The sequence below is a fragment of the Pelmatolapia mariae genome, linkage group LG6 (genome assembly GCF_036321145.2).
Source record: "Pelmatolapia mariae isolate MD_Pm_ZW linkage group LG6, Pm_UMD_F_2, whole genome shotgun sequence".
NCBI lineage: Eukaryota > Metazoa > Chordata > Actinopteri > Cichliformes > Cichlidae > Pelmatolapia > Pelmatolapia mariae.
Genome location: NC_086232.1, coordinates 31,822,116 through 31,841,421, shown reverse-complemented (window position 1 = coordinate 31,841,421; position 19,306 = coordinate 31,822,116). Strand labels below are relative to the sequence as shown.

General features: G+C 38.0%; 3 protein-coding genes across 4 annotated transcripts in view; all 3 read right to left on the bottom strand.

Annotated features, from left to right (window-relative positions):
* Positions 1–1,614: 1,614 nt before the first annotated feature.
* On the bottom strand, positions 1,615–11,168 carry stra6l (STRA6-like). Its single transcript, XM_063477280.1, has 18 exons — positions 11,143–11,168; positions 10,649–10,721; positions 9,028–9,128; positions 7,492–7,622; positions 7,287–7,407; positions 7,020–7,065; positions 6,735–6,860; positions 5,998–6,071; positions 4,879–4,987; positions 4,606–4,759; positions 4,247–4,322; positions 4,038–4,119; positions 3,879–3,927; positions 3,504–3,621; positions 3,284–3,403; positions 2,701–2,864; positions 2,087–2,230; positions 1,615–1,970 (listed from the first exon to the last, which is right to left on the bottom strand). The coding sequence occupies exons 1-18, from the start codon at positions 11,166–11,168 to the stop codon at positions 1,750–1,752; spliced, it is 1,935 nt and encodes a 644-aa protein (XP_063333350.1). The 3' UTR covers positions 1,615–1,749.
* Positions 11,169–11,735: 567 nt separating this feature from the next.
* On the bottom strand, positions 11,736–13,561 carry spink4 (serine peptidase inhibitor, Kazal type 4). The gene is made up of 4 exons (XM_063475405.1): positions 13,498–13,561; positions 12,915–12,946; positions 12,625–12,737; positions 11,736–11,869 (listed from the first exon to the last, which is right to left on the bottom strand). Exons 1-4 carry the CDS (start codon positions 13,547–13,549, stop codon positions 11,824–11,826), a joined length of 243 nt encoding a protein of 80 aa, XP_063331475.1. The 5' UTR covers positions 13,550–13,561; the 3' UTR covers positions 11,736–11,823.
* A 305-nt stretch (positions 13,562–13,866) lies between these two features.
* Positions 13,867–19,306, bottom strand: part of LOC134629331 (phospholipid-transporting ATPase ABCA1-like) — a 35,483-nt gene continuing 30,043 nt past the window's right edge. For both annotated transcript variants that reach the window (XM_063476579.1, XM_063476580.1), the window contains exons 39-49: positions 19,102–19,246; positions 18,840–18,963; positions 18,601–18,730; positions 18,309–18,492; positions 18,079–18,185; positions 17,789–17,930; positions 17,436–17,570; positions 17,189–17,292; positions 16,977–17,069; positions 16,506–16,749; positions 13,867–16,412 (exon numbers count right to left, since the gene is read on the bottom strand). In XM_063476579.1, the coding sequence (XP_063332649.1) occupies positions 16,269–16,412; positions 16,506–16,749; positions 16,977–17,069; positions 17,189–17,292; positions 17,436–17,570; positions 17,789–17,930; positions 18,079–18,185; positions 18,309–18,492; positions 18,601–18,730; positions 18,840–18,963; positions 19,102–19,246 (1,552 nt within the window). In that variant the 3' untranslated portion in view covers positions 13,867–16,268. The remainder of the gene's footprint in view (positions 16,413–16,505; positions 16,750–16,976; positions 17,070–17,188; positions 17,293–17,435; positions 17,571–17,788; positions 17,931–18,078; positions 18,186–18,308; positions 18,493–18,600; positions 18,731–18,839; positions 18,964–19,101; positions 19,247–19,306) is intronic.

Below are 19,306 nucleotides of genomic sequence, written 5' to 3'. Positions count from 1 at the left end.
TTAAAAAAAAAAAAAAAAAAAAAAAAAAAAAAAAAACATAGAACATTGTAACTCCAAAAAAGTGAGCTTCGACAGCACATTTCTTATTTTCAAAGAGCTCTGATATATTTTACAGTTTGGATACTTTAAAAATCGACAAATCTTTGGTCCCTAAGTTAACATACCAACACGTTTGGGGCACACTTATTATGTCCGAAATCTTTTTTTTTTCTCCTCTCCACTCAGGTTCATGAATTTAGCCTGTAAAGGGAGTCACAGGAGTGACCAAAGATTAGGTAGGAGTTTCAGGTGTCGAAAACCTCACCAATAAGTTTGGTGTGTGAGATTTTGGTATACCACGTTTGTATCATTGATGCAAAGAGCAAAATCTCAGTGTGTCATTACTGCACTCCTTTTTAATCCTCATGGAGAAAAATGGCGCAAAACACGGGAGTTGGCTAACGGCTGACTGTTAGCACAAAGTAGCTCGTTCGGAGGTCGGAAATAGTCCTTCATTTCGACCCACAGTTGACATAAACTATAAACCAGCGAAAAAACATCTATATTGCGCAATTAACATCAACTTAAATTTGGTAATTTTATCGACAGGGAGACGGTTAAAATTTAATAGTACCTGCACCTGTTTTGAGTCGATAACCAAACGCCTGGAAACTCTTCTCTCGCGAACTCAAAATCTCGTGCACGCCCACAACTCCCAGTAGTTAATTATCCTGAATAGCGCGATTTTGAACCGCCTCATATACGTTTAAACATTACGTCGCTTTTTTTATTTGTCTCGTAAACATTTAACTAGCTAACACATATTTTCTTACATCACACAAAAAAGGTTCAATCAATTTTTGCGAAAAGCTGCTTTTAAGTGTTGTGGAAAATTTTAAGTTTTATCGCAGAAAAAGACTATTTTCACTATTCTCAAAGCAAATGTTTCTTGTAAATTTATTATTAGCATGCTGTTTTGCATCATTCATACAATATACCAGTAATTTTGCATCTGGTATACATTATCCTTGATTAATTGTTCAAAGTATTAATCCAAATAACATCAACTCTAGGATTTCTGGTATCATTTTATTAATTTGTGTTTTGATTTTATTTTCAGCTGACAACCTACACTGGCCTTTCTATATATGTACTACTATAAAAATTGTATGAATGCTCACTATTAAACACAACCAGACATTTAAGGAAAAGTAGTGTTTATTAGCAGTTAGATTTTATGCTGCCAAGACAAAATAAAAATAACAAGCACAATAGCTGTGTAGTGTAGGTCAAGTAACTGTATGGCCACCTCCAACTCGAGATGTTATAGAGGTTGTGACAATATACAAAGGTTTGTTTATCCCTGCATTTATACATTTATATATTTTTTAATTTGCCTTCACAGCAGATGCATTCATTCTGAGTCAGGGAAAGAGATGGCATGAACTCATGTTTGAATTCTTGTGCCAAGTCTGAGTAAAAACTATGTATTCCTGAAAACAATAAACACACATAATACAGTTTGTGACCCTAGGCCACAGAACATTAAAAAGAAGTACATTCACTAACTAGCAAATTAGTGAAGTTTTTTTTAAACTTATTTATGGCACTCTCAGCTGGTGACATAACAGGTAGTGAGATTATCTAGGTTAGTCAGATGGTAGTGCTGAAAAACTTCCTTCTGCTTTATAACAAGTCTCCATTAAAGGTCTTCGTCATTCATTGGATTTCAGCTTATATTTTTTTAAAGAACCAGAATCAAATGTGTTATTAACAGTCTTCTTCTGGTGGCAATTTGATCTCTGGTGGCAGCTCTGACGATAACTGTTGCCTCTGTGTTTGAGATGCCAAAATCCAAGCCTGCAGCACTGTGTCTGCTGGGGGAGATGATGAGGAGAGGTGGTGCTTTCTTAGCATGATCAGGGGAGGGTTCCTTAGTAATGTGTAAAGCAAAGCCCAACGCCTCCTGGTCCGACTGTTCACAGGGGGTTCTGAACAAACGGAAAGTGATAATAAAACAGAAGTTTAAGAAAGATTAGATGACAGAAAGGTCAAAGCAGTATAAAGGTGTCTATAAATGGAAGAGACACACAGACACACCACTGACCTGACACATTATTGTCGAATGTGGAGTAAGCAGATGAATTGTGTCTCTGCAGCTTACTTGACACCAGCATCTGACAGAAAGATACCATGACTGGGTTGTTGTGATAATGGTCAGCAAAGATCATCCCAATCCATGTAGTGTAGCCTGGATAAAATGGGAAATACAATTATCAGTATTCAGAGATACAAATTCACACACCATCAGACAGGGTATTGCAGTAACATAAGAAAATGAGCACAAAGCTGTCATTTTACATGTTTTTTTGTGAAATAATATATTTTTGTTGTTGTTGTTTTTACTAGCTTTTATCAATATTTGACTGATACCACTTGAAGATTGGAGAAATTATCTCTTCTAGATTTATTTCAGCAATCCTGCCTGCTTTTTAATTCTGCCTTGAGACAAAGTAACTTCTAAAGCAATTCTCATTGAAATGCTGCCATCTCGTGGATGCGTCTGAATGTGGAAGGCAAACGGTCTTCTGGACATCAAACAATATGAATGATAAAATTATTTCTTATTATTACTGCAGTATATTAAAAATACCAAAGAGTTTAGGTTTGGCTGTGATCTTTTTTTCTTAACTATATGTTTTTAGTTGAATCTAAACTTACCAGCATCCATGTTCTCATACCCCCTCTGCATAATAGTTCGGTCTATGCGAGACACCAACCATGTTCCCACCACAATGCTTAAAAGAAGCCTCAGTATGCAGGTGGTCATCCCCATAACCACGTTGTAGAAAAAGAAGAAGTAGTTGAAGCAGTGAAATGCCTTCCTAAAAAGGGAGAAATTGTGATTTCAAGTTAATGTGCTTTGAGTTAAATCCTTTTGTCTTATTACTATTTGAAAAATAATTGTTAAGTGACGTTAGTATTGGAAATCAATATATATCTATTAACTATTAACTATAATTCTTTATGACTCTGGTGGTCATCTGGTTGCTTGTGAATTTGCAAATCTCCTTGAAAAAGTGCCAATAATGCTTTCATACTACTTTAAATATTTTGTATCTGCTATCTAATGAGCCACTTACTGAGTATGTGAGATTTACTAGAGATTTTTGGATTTTTAAAATGTGGGTTAGTGAAATTACATCAGCCTTTTGGCATTTTTCTACCACGACTAATTGCTGCCAAATGAAAGATCTGAGTGTTGGTGTGACTCAAGAACACACTTTATATGAGATACACCTACCTGTTGTTGAGGGCTAGAGGTTTCTCTTTGTCTGTGGCATCTATTTTGTTCTGAAGGAAGAAGATCTGAACCAAAATTATTTGAAGAATCACCAGGCTAATTACAATGCAGATGGTCAGACTAAAAGAGACACGGAAAAAAATTAAAGGTCAGCCAGAGTGCACATTAATTTATATATGTAATCATAGCAACACAGTTATGGAAAGAAAAACAGCCTTACAATATAGTTCCCAGTGTGGAGAGCATGCTAAGCACTTTTCCATTCATTATAGGAAGAACCACCACGTAAGCAATCAGCAAAGCAAACAGGAAGTGGACAAAATGGACAATCAGGTAGCCTAAAAAAAAGCAGAAATAATTAACAACTGTAAAAATATTTTCATTATAATAGCTGCCTGTATAATAAGTCAGACAGCTTTTCTGTGATTAATTTCATCTACTGGCATAGATTACATCTACATAGATTTGCATTTTGATGAAAGCTACTGTATGAAAATGATTCTTAAGATTTGGTTCTCAAGTCCTAATACAGGATGTCCTATTTAGATCAGGGCAGTTGTCCTTGTTTTGAAAGTTTACGGTAAGAAAAGCTTACCCCAAAGTGTGAAAGCGATTTGCCAGCCCGAGTATCTTGCAATGGAAGCCTGGTAAAATTCATGGCACAAACGTTTTTGTGTACTTTGTTAAGAATGCAATAATTTAAAATCACTTCAGCTCTACAGTATGTGTGTTTGCATCCAAGTGTTTTGCTTACCACACTCGTAGCAGATCTAGGCTTATGAAACTTCTCAGGAAGAAAGACTTTCTGTCCTTTCCAGAGCCTCCTTAAGTGTTTCCTAAAGCAACAGTAAGCTCATTAAATTACATTTATCTGTTTGTCTGCTTGCTGGTAGTAGAAATGGTAGTCTTGCTGTAAACTAAATATAGCTAACAGTCATTATACCCGTTTCTTAAATTTCTTACCTGTAACATGCCAAAACATGGAAGGTGTAGGCAACAGAGTTAAGACTGGCAAAGATGGTAGTGGCTAGCCAGGATTCTTAAATAAACAAAGAAACATAAATGCAAACATGCATAACTTTATATTACTGTATATTACTTTGTATTCTTATAAATGGCGATGGCCATTGTGTTCCTAATATTTAACAAAAATATTATTCAATTTTCTAATACAGGTTTATTTGGTAATTCCTACTGGCAATATTAACTCTCGAAACAGCAGGAAATAAAATGTGTCTGATATCCACTTTACACATAATATGTGATATTAATCACAGGGTTCATAAATGCTCCCCCTCTAAAAGTCTGAAGGAACAACTTACTCCTGGCCACGACGATAAATTCTTCCAGCTGTGGTACCATGTATCCCAGGGATTCTGTCTCGTTACATGCAGTAGCCACATCTTTCAGTGTATTTTTCCAAGTTTCAATTTTGTCAAAAGTAGAACTACTGACACTGTAGTCTGCTAGTGTCATCTAAAGAAATGGAAAAGACAAATGAATATAGGAGAAGAAGCATAAATCATTTAAATAACACCAAACAAAGGGAATCAATTAGACGATTCAAGAAAATCATAAAATATACTTTTCCGTACCGTATATAGGCCTATTAGGGATATTACAACAGTGCCAATGATTCTGCTGGGAAACTTGAAGTAGGGGTCCCACTCATAAACTCTCCTTTGGAACCAGGTAAGTGGCATACTGCAACACAAAGATGGATTAAAAGTTTCAATTTGTCCTATTCTTAGGTTCAATAGCAGCTGCAGCATTTTTTTAACAGCACTGAAAATTCTCTACAGAACTGTGACACGTGTGATTTTCAATTAGCTGGATTGTTAACTCTCACATTTTTTATACTAAAACCTTTTAAAATGGCTTGAACACACCAGACTGGACTTTAAATCAGTCTGAAGCTCGGTTTCTATAAAATGCAATCATTAAAACTTAACATCCAATGTTGAGTCACATTTTATATTAGAATGAAACTAGGGTACCCTGAAGATTTGTAAAAATACATAAAAATTCAGGAAATCTCAAATATTTCCCTGCTTGGCTTCTCATGTCTTTGTCTAGTCTAACTCTAACCCTCTGAGAGTCTCTCAGTCTTATTCTCTAAAACTTAAAGAATTATGAATTTGATCAACTGGTCCCTTAACGAAATTGACACCCCACTGAGAAGCTTGTTTCGCAGACCAACTGCGAAACTGGAAGGCAGTTGTTCACACTAACCCAAACAACCATCTTCTTCACTCATGCGGCTCCAGAACAACAAATTCTTCTCCCTGATAACGGGAGCGTGTTTTGACTCTGGTCAAAACATCCTTCAAGGCCACCTGCATCGACTGAAGGACTGTTGACTTTCGGTGTATGGACACTTTCTCTTAGTTAAACACGGGACACACAGACACACACGCACGCATACGCATGTACACTGACACAGACATACAACACCCCCCCCCAGATGCATGCTGTCTATGCAATGAGGGGGGATGTCTATTCTGTTCTCTATTTTGTTCTCAAACTGATCTCACTTTAGGAGCTCAGTTTCAGTATGGGTGGAGTTCTTTTTTCTCCTCCATTGTTCTACCTCTCTGACCTGTCTTCCCCATGTGATGTCTGTGTAATGTCTGTACGGGAGAAACGGTAAGATGGCGCTGGTTGCCGGCAGCCTTAAACCAATTTCATTCGTGTACATGAGTGGGTGTATTTACCTATGTCCGGGTGTCTTTCGCAGCAGTCTCTTAACATGCTGAACCTGGTGTTGCTCAGTTAGCTCTGCAGAGTCCTGGCAACAGATTCAGACATTCATACTCAGACAAAATTCACTATATTCATAAAAAATTGTAACTTTCTAATCTATTATGACATTTTTTTATTAAGATAGCAACTGACATCGACTTCAACCAAGGCAGCTACTATCTGGGTAGTATTCATTTTATTATCTTTGTATTTTTAATGTATCAATTTTGTTTTCTTTGTTCTTTTTTTTTAAATGTAAGGAAGTTTGTACTGCAGGCTATTGTTGTTTGCCCTTCTGAAGCCCATTTCAATAGAGAATACCTGACATAATTTTTATTGTAATTATTTTTAGTAAAATGTGTATGTGTGTTGAAAATACAAACTACACTGGTAAGAATAATAGTTTGTGTGATGAGGTAATGAGACTTTTTGTCCATTTTTAACCAATAGATCATTAAGTTCAACTTGAAGACCTTGGTGAATGTAAGTCAAATTTTAATGTAATGTTAACACATCCCCACTCTACACCCTTACAAAGTTTTATCAGAATCCATTCAAAAATATTTGAGCTATTGTGTTTACAGGCAGAATGGGGCACATGCACACAAATTTGCTACCAACAACATAATATTCTTGATGGCAGTAATGACGTTATGTTGTACACGTATTTAGTAGGAATCATCACAATCCATGTATTGGTATTTCTGACCTCTTGTTCCATGTGCAGGCGTATTCGAATAGCTTTGACCAGGATGTAAATAAATCGCCCGAAGAGGAAGATGAGGGAGAGCATACGGGGCCACTGGGAAATCACCTTCTGGTATTTACCCAGTATCTTTAAAACCATAAACACAGACAATCATAAATGTGTTCTTCAAAGCTTAATGCACTAGGCAACTTCATAGCTAAATGTTCAGCAGAGTTGAATGTTTTTAATTAACATGGGTCAAATATTGTGAAAGCTTGATGGACGGTACATTGCTGGGTTTCCTACCTTACCACTGGGACAAGTGACTGTTTCCCAGGCTGTAATTCCTATCCTACAACATAAAAACACAAATGTGTAATACGGTTGTTAATAAAATTAAATCATCCACACATCAACCAGTTAATCCATCTATTTAATCTCCAACTTTTTTATTTTATTTTGTGTTTTTAGTTCCTTTTTTAAATTAACCATTAGTTTATTTTTGTTTTAGTTTTTGAGAAGCTTTAAATAATGTTGAAAAGATGCATACATAGACTATGTCTGAATATTTACCAAAATAGAGAGTAGAGTATTCCCAGCACTGCCCCTGTCATTCTGAATGGTGTGGACAGACAGGCAAAGAAAGGGAAATACACCAAGCCCACTTCTAAAGCTCCAATCAGGTACACAAAAGCTGAGGATAACAGTCAGAACAGTGTATCTGTCAACACAATTCTTGGAAACTCTACAGTAAAAAAGTAAGAGGATAATAATGTACCTCTGGCCCAGGATGGAACAGTGAACGGGACGTAGCTTTCAGAGAACAGGAGCAAGACGCTGCTTGATACGGCCCCAAAGGCAAAGCCATAAGACCAACGATTACTGAGGCTGCCTACAGTATCCAAAGGGCTGAGGCACAATGATTAATAGAAAAACAACCATAAGTACAGAAAAAGCCATAGTGATGCTGTAGTCATACATTATAGACACAAGTAAATGATTCTTAAAGGATGTCAGTGAAACTTAGTAGGGGATATCCCAAAAAGTTGATTCTGGTCATCTGGACGTAGCGTTTTCTTTTTTTTTTTTTTAAACCTGTCCCGTTTGGTTCTTTTGCCATCAGAATTATTGTCTAAAGGCGAAGAAAGATGCCCAACGGATTTACTTTACCAAATGGACCATCCCAGCCTTGCCGTAATGGTCCATTTGATTTACCTTTTATTGTTTATTTTATTTTATTTTATTTTATTTTTTTTACTTGCTAGATACGGGACAGGGGAAAAGAAAAGGGAGAAAGAAAGAGGGGGGAAAAAACAAAACAAAACAAAACAAAAAAACAGCGGAGAAGAGGGACGGGGATAAAGGGCAAAAAACAAAAACCAACAAAATAAGCAGACAAAAAATACATATATCGATCACCTGGATCACCTGTTGAGAAAGAAAAAAGAAAACAAGCAGAAGAAAACGAGAGTAATAGAATAAACAACATCACAATGATATATGGGAATATAACACTACATACTTAATATTAAACATTATTGTGCAGCACGTAAGATCGACAGCGCACAGTGTGCTTTGAGGTAGGAGCCAAAAAGGGTGTAGTTTGTGTGTGTGATCACCTGTGTGTACACCTGTGAGCATGAGCGCGCTTGTATTTAAAAGGTTCCTTAATGTAATGATCTGCTAGAGGGTGTGGGGGGCCACAGTCCCATCCTCCAGGGCATGAAGCAGGTATGGAGGAGATCAAAACTCCAGACATCCAGAGGCCCCCAGAACACAAGAGACCAAGGAAGACCAACAGAGGGGCAGCCGCGCCACTGTCCCAGAAAGAGCTGAGGAGAGTCCCAGATGAGGGATCACTCAGCAGCCGCGGAGCAGAAGCCAGGGGGGGTTGCAGTGACGTAGCGTTTTCAGTAGGACAACAGTTTCGTCACCCATCCAAGTGACTTCTTCGGTCTCCGCTGAATGCAGGTTTCCCCAACGTTATAAACAGTGGTTCTGCATGATGACTGAAACTAGCACTACTGACAAACAACGGGCTGACGAATAATTGTTACCATTGTTCATCAGTGGTGCTGGTTTCAGTCATGGGAGTGAGAGTGACGAAAACTTTCTCCCACCGAAAACGAAGAACAAAATCAACTTTCTGAGAATTCCTTACCTGGATGATTGCGTAATTAATTACTTTTTACACTAATACATTAGTTTAAAACTACAAACTTATGACTGATATTTACGTCTCGTTTTATTGTATAATAAAAGGTAAGACACTGACTTGAGGACCCATCTGATGTTACTACTCCTGTTGACTTACACAACTATAGCAAAACGTCGATCTAGGAAAGGCAGTCTGTCGTCAATGGCCAGCCTCTGGGCTCGTTTCTGAAGGAATGACAGCACCCCTGCAATCAACACCTGGATGAAAAGATATCACTGTCACGGTTCTGGGTCATTGTGACTCAGCATTTTGAGTTTCTTATGTTTTGGTTTATTTTTGCATTATGGATTGTTTTTTGTTTCTCTGGTGCTTTATTGCTTATTATGATAATCTATGTTTCAGTTATTCTTGTTAAGAGATTAGTTCTTATGTTTGGTATTTCTCTGGATTATGATTTGCTTGGGTTTTTGAGTTGTGCTGGGTTGATTTGGTATTTAGGATTATTCTGGGTTTTGTTCTCTTTACTCTATTCGGTGTTCTGGCCTTTAGTTCTAGTCACTGTCTTCTCTGTTTTGTGTTATATTCTGTCTGTCTCTCAGCGTCGAGTCTGTGTCCTTGTTTAGTGGTTTCTTGTTTCCTGTTTTATTGTGAAAGTCTATGCAGCTTTGCTCCCCCTGTCTCGTTAGCCCTGATCTCTCCCAGCTGTGTCTCCCTCCTGTTGCCCATTCCCTGATTACCACCCTGTGTATATAAGCCCTGTGTTTTCCCGTGCTCGGTGTCGCGTCGTACTATCAGATTATGCCTGTGTGTTTCTGTTCTCCATATTCAGTGGTCACTTCATGTTTTGTTTTCGTACCAGCAATAAAGCTGAGGTTTTGAGTTGTATTCAGTGTCCGAGTCTCGCATTTGGATCCTCCTCTCCATCCGCCTGCACACAGAGCCCTGACAATCACATCATAAATACTATAATAAATAATAATGTCATGTTCGCATCACAACTGTGTGAACAAGGAAATAGGGTGAGCATATGGATCTCTTATAAAGGCTTTATTTGATCCTTATATATTGCTGCACCAGTCAGTGCTGCTCACTTATTGTGGCAGCAGTTTTTTTTGTATGTTGCTATGCTGTTACCCTGCATTCCCAGTAGCACTGCGCTAGTGCTACTCGTAATCCTTGGTTACACAATACTATGCAAAAGTGTAGAGTCACCCCAGTCTTTTATTTTTTTTAATGTTGTCTTCAGTAAAAGTGACTAAAGTTACCATTTAAAGTTAGAGTGCTAAGTTTTTTCTTATGTGCACACACAACACTTGTTCATTTCTTGAGTTAGGTGACATTTTTTGGCTTGTATTTCTGGCCACTGTTGGGTGGAATAGTAAATATAATATATATATATTTTTTGGGGATAACATAGTAATTTAACACATTACTTGTGTTATAAATGTTTTTCAATTCTCTACAAAAAAAGTTAGTGATAACCCCCCCCCCCCCCCCACTACGGATAATAGACATCTTTTAAATAAAATAGGCCTGGCTGAAATTAAGTTGGGACACTACATACTTGAGTTGCTCAAATACAAAACAAATTTCAATTATTAAGGGAGTTTCTGAAACTCTGCATTATTAATATGGTCTTAATATAGGCAGTGTTGTAGTGGATCCCTATTGGTGCTGAGGTAACAGTGCAGAGTGCAAACCATTTTTCCTGAAAATCATTTTGTGCATAACTTTTTCACCATGTCTAAGATGCAGTTTTAATGAAAGAATAGCTTACTGCTGGTATGAGTGAGAGATGCAAGATTAGGTCCACAGACACTCTTTGGTGACAATCCTCATCCGGGGATACCCTGGAGAAACAACGATACTATGAACACAATGTAACATAATGCACTGTAACACATGACAAAATAAGGAACACCTAGTTTGTTCCCTTTTGTTCTGATGAGTACAAATTAACTTGATAGACTAAAAAGACACCAACAGGACAGAGCCTATTTAAACTAAAGTGCTGATCTGAGTGGAATAAGCCTTGCAAAACCTTACCAAAGCTTTACTTACTAAATCAGATAGAGATAAAAGAGCCTTTAATAAAAAGGGTTCATAGAGCACTGATAAAGTCAGTTCAAGTTCTGTCCCTGTGTCTTTGTTTCAAACTCCTAGAATCAGTTTGTAAACTCGAACGGCGACAACAATATACAGCTGATTATAGCAAAGTAAAGATCTGTAATGTAACACATTTAACATTTAGTGTTTAAAGTTTGTACTCACTCATGTTCCAGCAAGTTTCTAATCATCTTTCGATAAGTTGGTTCATTACTGTCCAGAAAGCTTTGTTTCTGCTGTGCTATAAAGATAAAGCAGGCTGTGGAGTGATCCCACTTCTCCTTTTCCTGGTTTTAGTCATGTGACTAATATGAAGTTGACCTTTGACCTCAGGACTCAACACTTTTATAACTCTGCTGTTTTACTGTCCTCTGTGTTTTTTCTTTTTGCGTTTGCTCTCGCTCTTTGTCTGTCCAGTCCTTCCTCTTTCTGTCACTCTTTCTGCCACACACATACACTATCGACCACTGTGTTACTCAGTGAAAGGAGTGTAAACAGTTAGCTCACCCAGTTAGATAACCAAGTGTTCATTCACCTTGTGACTTCACTTTACAAAGGAATGTTACACTGATTCCTGTCTCTAAATAAAAAAAATCTCTTCTTTCTTTCTTCTATTCAGCATTGTCTTCACTGAAACATTTGTTCAATCTTTCCTCTGTTTCGCGCTCCTTATTATTGTCTGCTTTGGTGAAATGTGAATTTGGTGGATAACAAAAGAAAATACCCCAAGCACACTGTTGAATGATATTTATTGATTGCGGTAAGTATTTAAAACAGTTGGAATCTAGTCATCATTTCACTTGATTCTGATTGGGCCCTTGACAGTGACATCACCAGGTGTGGCAGTCAGCAGCTCTGCTCTTTGACAATCATAATGTCCATCTTCGTTGATCTGATAAGAAAACAATAATGACATGACTGGGATGATTTCTGTCAGATGACTTTTAGTTTAACATATGATAAAGAGTGAAAATGAGGTCATGTTAACCACAGGTCATATTTCATCTGTGAACAGAGATAAAATGTGTCAGGAGTTACCGGGTCATGAACAAACAGAAAGAGGGAGAAACAGAGACAGAGATCTTTTTTAAAAGAATGACATCATCCTAAAATAGCATTACTTTCATGTAGCTAAACCTGTCTGTCATTTGAGGAAGATTCAAGCCTATATAAGCTAAGATAATGTTTTATTTAAATCATTATCTGATAAAAAAAAAAAAACCCTCACATTACCGCAGCATTGACTTTATTTATTTTACTCAGACTCACAATATTTCCTATGTAAGGATTGTATCTTATCTTAATCCTATCTTCTATAGTTTTGTCAGTATTTTTGGCAATATTGAATAAGAGCATTGCTGCTAAATTACCTGTTCAAATGTAGAACTTTATAATTTCCCATGATATAACTATTACTTTCCTAAAAAATCACTAACATCTACATGCTTATTACTCGTAAAAATGAATCAAGACTGAACTGGAAAGCTTCATTATTTGATCATGAAGCAATTATTTGTCTAATTTTTTATTTATTTATTTTTTACAACCAGAGGGATGTGCAAGTATTATATCCTCCTTAATGCAGGCTTGGGTGATGTTGAAGTAATGTGTGAATACTGGGAGTGTAGAGCAGCTGTGTGTACTCACTGTCTCTGGGCACACAGCTGACACTCATTTGCGTAAGTGTTTCCATCGCTGCCACATACAGGAGAGAGGTTCAAAGGACACGCCACAATCTCTGCCGTGTCAGGACAAGTAGGCTGGCAGAAAGGTAAACATTTGTCATTTATATTCTATAATAGATACAATTATACTAACAACATTTCAGCAAGAAAGCTGTAGCTTCAATTAAACAAATCCAATCCCTGAAAGTACTCAAATATACCTTCTGGTACAAGTACAGTAAAGGGAGAAGTTTCTATTTAAAAATATGTCACCTTTCGCATGAGTCCAGACCTCTCTTCTGCACCTTAAAAAAACAAAGAAAACTTTAAAAAATTATATTAAAAATAGTTCATATAATAGTCAAGAAATAAAAAAAGGCCAAAAAAATAATTTGGCCTTCAAAGAAGTAACTACACTGATTCAAACTGTGCACTAGAATGAGAAACTACTACTACTGTATTGTTAATATGTAAAATGTTCACTAAGTGTATGAGTGCATAGAATTTAATAACTAAAGTAAAACTGACACACCTGACATAACAGCCCCATATTGCAAAATGTGTATGCATATGTAACTAAGTATTCTGTATTTCCTATTTATAATGAAGTCAACTTAATTATAGTTTACAGAGATATTTTTTCTGTGACTGTTGTTTTTGGTGATCAGTGTTGAAGTGCATAAACCCTTCAACTCAGTGTTGTAAAACAATAAAACTTCATTATGTCAGTGTGCTTCTATAACTGCAGCTGCTCCCCAAACTAACCCCGATCTAACACAAATATAATTTCATTTAATAGCACCCCACATACAGAAGAATGATTGTTTGTTTAGAATAGAGGGTTTTTCTTTGTTACCTGCATTCACACAGATGAGCAGAAGTCCCAGAAAAACAACTCTCCCGGTCATGATGTTGGTGGATGAATAACTCAGAGTGACAGGAACCCGTGAGTATGCTTCTCTTTTTAAAGGCAAATAAAATGTGTGTGTGGTGGGTGTGTATATGTGTGTGGGAACACAGCAGATGAAAATAGACACACAGACGCATGAAATCTCTAGAAACTTAGTCACCAGCACACATTAACCCACACACCCAAACATAAACTGATCTTTTGTTCATCCAGTAGCTACAAACTTCCATGTGACAAGCCCACCCTTTTTTTTCTTTTTTTAATCTAGCACACAGGTACTGTGAAAGCAAAGTCAAAGTAATCACATCGTGAGTCTTTTTTTTTGAAAATGTATGAATTTATTAATGTAAAGAATAACTATACACAATGGGTAACAAACACAAACGGCCATAATACTTAAAAATGTAAACAAATAATAATATTGAGCATGAGAAGAGAAAAATCCCTACCTAGGTACTGTCTCGCTCTCTCGTTAACTTGCTACTATCTCTGCTTTTCACTATTTCACTCATTTCTCTCGATCACATGTAAGCCTTTGTTCTCTATTTCAAGTTTCAAACAAATCCTTTTATGCAGTGGATTAACTTTGTTTTTTAAGGTTTGTTTTTACATGTCTCTTTTGCCATGATTTCCACTTTAAAATAGTTGAAATAAAAGACTATACTAAACCTATAAAGTGCTCAAATTTAAAACAGGGGTTTGGTGGGATGGGGATTAGACCCTTGGTGTTGGTAACAGAGTCAGCCCCAGAGCAGTTATCCCCGAGATATTGGAAACCCCTTCCAAGATTCCGCATGAAACAGAGCACCTGTTATCACTTTAAACCCTGGATTGGACTTCTGAACTATAAAGCATTACAAGCAAAAATATTAATTGACATGGTCCTCGATTTTAGCCTGGCTTACTGACTAGCTCTTATAAACAAAATATCTCAACAGCTTGTCCTATATTAGAGCTACTGACAGCACAGATACCTTCAGTGTGGCAGTTTATGGACGTGGACAGAGTAGAATTTGGCAACATGACCAGAGGATAGAAAGAACTTGCAGTCTAAATAAGACTGAATGAGAGCACAAGTTTGTTTCACGCTGTTGACAATGAGAATAGGAGGATTTTGACTGAGCTGATGGATAAAAGCACAACACAAACTTTAAAAAACATTTGCCTCCTCCAGATTATGCTGGTTGGTTAAGGATACATATTCATCTTCATTTGGCACAGATACTGTTTGTTCACTCCACTGGTAACATCTTTTTTTTCGACTTGACGTCACAAAATTGCTACTGTACATAATATCCACATCGGCACTGGCTCAGGTCTGAAGAGCTTCCGTGGTACCCTCGCACTGATGTTTATAAAAGCATATCCTGGTCACACTCAGATCTGGCGGCATGCTTTGGTACACAGAAAAAAGGCCTGACAGTCCAGGTGTGTGGCCCATTGGAAAGCATGCACTATATATTTCCATTTGACTTTCAAAAATTCTTCAGTAATCCTTAGCCCTCCTTTGTCCGAACAGGACAGAGTGAGTAACAACAAGCCAGCATAGCAGACTGTACATCTTGTGCATATAACAAAGAACCACAAGATTTTTTTTTTTTGTTGTTGTTGTTTTTTCACGATGAAGGACACACTTTAAAACAAAACAGTCAAGTTTCTCTATACACACACAAAAAATTGGGCTTTTTTTGTGCTTTGATGCATGTTGGTATCTGTCTTATACATTCCTTGGCAGCCTACATACATTGTTGTTTTAATGGAGTGCTCAAATTTCTGTCTCCACCAGTTTAGGCACTATGCTGGACAATGTCAAGGACACCAAGTACGACAAATAAAAACAAAACAACTTGGTTAGCAGTTCTTAATTGTTATTCGAAGAAAAGTAACTGTCAAGGTTATGTTTGTCTGGAGGAATTAAATTACCTTTAAAAATGTAATTAGTAAAAATTACTATGCTGATGATTGCACATTTGTGACTGAAAGTGGATTGTAAAAGCTTTTTTTTTTACCATCATTTGCAATAGAAAAAAATCCCCCAAACTGCGCTTGGTAATGAAAAGAAATCTAGAAAGGTTTGACCCTGAATAAAAAAGCAGTCAGTCTGTTTTTAACCAGGTTAAAAAGGTTGAACAGATTTAACAGCTGGCAGTGACTGATCCAAATTTGTTTTTTTATATCATCCTGATTTCTCCATACAGGCAAATGTATAAACACCCTCACTGACCACAGCTAACTACTTTAGGAAAGGGGTTTAAAACTGAGAGATCTTCTGCCGTCCCCTGGGTCTTGCCCATTGAGTGGGTAGCTAGGCTACACATGCTTTCCAGTCTAATACAGCATTAAAATTCTGCTGTCACTTCAAGTGTTCTGAGTCTTTCCTTTCTTTCTGTCAATCTAGTGAAGGAGAAGCACCTGTCTCCTACCCTCACAGAAATATCTCGTCATCTTAAACATAATTATATATATATTTCTTGCATTGATTTGCATTGAGCTTTCATTATTTCAGTGTCTGTCACAATACCTGCAGTCTCTGCCTTTTCAAGAGGCTGTGCATTGAAATGCAGGTCCACTGAGAAATGATGACAATTGAAAAAGACTAAAAAGTAGAAAAAAAAATGAACGCAGTCTGTCTCCCCAGAGTTTAGTGGTCCATCTTTTCTCGGTCGTGGGGAGGGTGGGCGAAGCATTGCAACTCCCACAGATGGTATGTTGTGGAATCAGACACAGCTCTCCCTGGTCTTGTTGTCTGTGAGAAAAGAGTTCAGCTGGGAAATGTCCACTACAACAGCGTCCCGCTTGCTCAGATGGACGTCTTTCAAGTGGTCCTCGTCACTTTGGTCCTTGGCAAAATTTACAAACACCTGGAAAAGGAGGGCGAAGAAGAGGAAAAACAAATGAGACTCTGCTTAAATTGAAGTTGGATGTTCATAATGATTGTTTGTAAGTTTGCTTACTTGGTCTAAAGTAGTCTGAGAAACAGAGTAGTCCTCTATGCTGAGAGCCTCTTTGTTCTTTGAGAGCAGGGAGAAGATTCGGGCGAGAGAGGTGAGGGAGGAGGGAAGCTGGTACTGGAGCATGTTGCGGTGTTTCTCCTTCAACGTGCTCCCTGGTAGCTCCCTTTCTATGAAGTCCATTACTGGCCTAAGGTCTGGGTCTGGTCCCGCCACCCGTAGGATGATTGTGTAGCCATCTCCAAATCTAACAAGTATATTAAATATATATACATTCAGTTTTTTTCCCTGCTATGGGGCTAAAGACCAGTCTTTCCTTCATATGAATCATTACTGCAGCTGACAGAAATACAGAATCAGGATTGCTGCCATATATAGTCATAAACATAAAATAATACCATTAATCTTGCTAAAAGTGTAAAACGACTTTTTGTGAGCTACAATGTTGTGAGAGGTGATTTTTTGTGGTCTCACCTGTTTTTGAGGTGCTGCACGCTGCCCAGACAGCGGAACCTGCCGTTGACCATGATGGCCATCCTGGTGCAAAGAGCTTCACACTCCTCCATACTATTACAAGACACATAAGGAAAATATTCATAAGGGGCGAATTAGAAAAAAAAAAGAAAGAAAGAAAAAGAAAGAATGTCCAGGTAAACAAACACATGGACTGGAAGGGCCTGTCGAACCTGTGAGAGGTCAGGACTACAGATCGCCCCTCTTTGATGATGCTCAGGATGGCGTTCCAGAGAGCACGACGTGCCTTGGGGTCCATGCCTGTAGTTGGTTCATCCTGCGAACATGTAAGAGCAGGTACTCAGCTGCTGCTACACAATCATATTTACCACACAGTTCACTGACTTTAGGAGCTTTAACATTCAGCAATGCTTTATCATTATTATTATTATCATTGTTATTATTACTATGTTCACTGACCAGAAACACAACAGGTGGTCCTCCTATTAGAGCAATAGCAGTAGACAGTTTCCTCATATTTCCTCCACTGTAGCTGCCAGCTGCTTTGTCCACATACTTCATCAAACCCAGTTTACGGATGCCCCAGTCTGCCACCTAGTGGAGGGTTAGAGTTTCGAGTGTGTTAAACTGTCTTCTGGCTGAAACATGACACATCATGGCTGAAAGTGTTATCATTATCAGGTAAAGTGTCTAGTTGAAATACAAAATAGGAAAAAAACCCAAACAAACAACAACACTGCACAAGTAGAATTATAGGTGTAGTTTACGTGTAAAAGGCAAATATGTATCACGTGTGTATGCTCGTTGCTGACCTCACAGACTTCCTTCTCGGGCACTCCTCTCAGGATAGCATAAAACTCGAGATGCTCTCTGCCAGTCAGTAGGTCATTGATAGCATCAAACTGAGGACAGTAGCCCATGTTCTGATGGACTTCATCTATCTCTGTGGTTACACTGGAGTAAGAGAAAATAGATTAAAGTGGGTTTTTTAAGTAATATGAAGAAAGAAAAAGAAACCTGAAATGTAACACCTTTTCATGAATTAAGTAGTGTTGTAATCTACATAGTGTCGTATAATATGACGTCTTTTCTTGTCTCTCACCTCTTGCCAGCCAGGTAGGCCTCGCCACTTGTTACCACAGAATCTCCTGTCAGCATTTTGAAGGTGCTGGTTTTTCCTGCTCCATTCACCCCCAGCAAACCAAAACACTGCAGGAAAGAGGAAGAATATAATCTACTTAATATTTCACATTCAAAATACCATCTGCTAATCCTTAACTGAAAAAGAAATTACTCATCCTCATATGTATAAAAGCTAAAAGACAGCAATACCTCTCCAGGAGGGATGCCAACACACAGCCGGTCCACTGCTGGCTTCTGTTTGCGCTTGTAAATCTTGGTGAGCTGTCTGAGCTCCAGGATGTCTGTCTGTCCTCCACCGCTGAGGATCCGCTGTCGCTCTCTCGCCACATCCTCGTCTTCCTCTCCGATGGGCTTCAGATGACTAGTGGATGACCTGAAAGTTAGGGAGGAAAGGAGTTAAGTCTGAGTGTTGTGATATGGAGAACAAGGTTTAATGCATTTAAAACAGAATAATCACATGTATGTAATAAGTTTCCCCCACCTGGCCTTGAAGCAGAAGCGATACTGAATGAGGACGGTTATACAGAAGAAGACAACACCCTCAATGGCCATTGCAAACAAGTTCTTTCCAACCATGTCCCAGGCCAGAGGAGAGCGGAACCGGTTTTCACCTACAACAGGACATACATTATCAGGAACAAACACTTATTTTTCGTACCTTGTCAAAAACTAATAAGGACACATTTATTGCTGTAGTTAACAACTGCCTGCTGTGTTTACCGAATCTCTCCAGAGCATCAGCCATTGCTTGATTCTTCACCATGTCAATAAGTCCTCTTCCCAAGCAGAAGTGAGGGAAGATGAGGAACACATTCTTCAGGATATCATTAATGCCACCGATCTCCTGAAGGAGGAATGAAGGCAGCATTTAGCCAAGAAAGGTTGAAAATTCAATGTCAGTCATTCAAAAACCTGCAACTCTAGATATTTTTGAGTAATTCCTTATAAATTTACAAGTCTCCTGCTACTAATAACTGCTTACATTGCTTCCAAACAGCTCGAGAACAAATGTGGACACGCTGCCGTTGATTCCTATCAGTATGTTGACGCTAGTAAGAACCACGTAGGCTGTGCTGGGTATTTTAAAGAAAAATGAAGCTGGGTACATCAGAGGGGTGATTGACCATCTGAAAAAAGACACAAACAGAATATTATATGAAAACAGGTTAAAGATAAACAAAAACGGA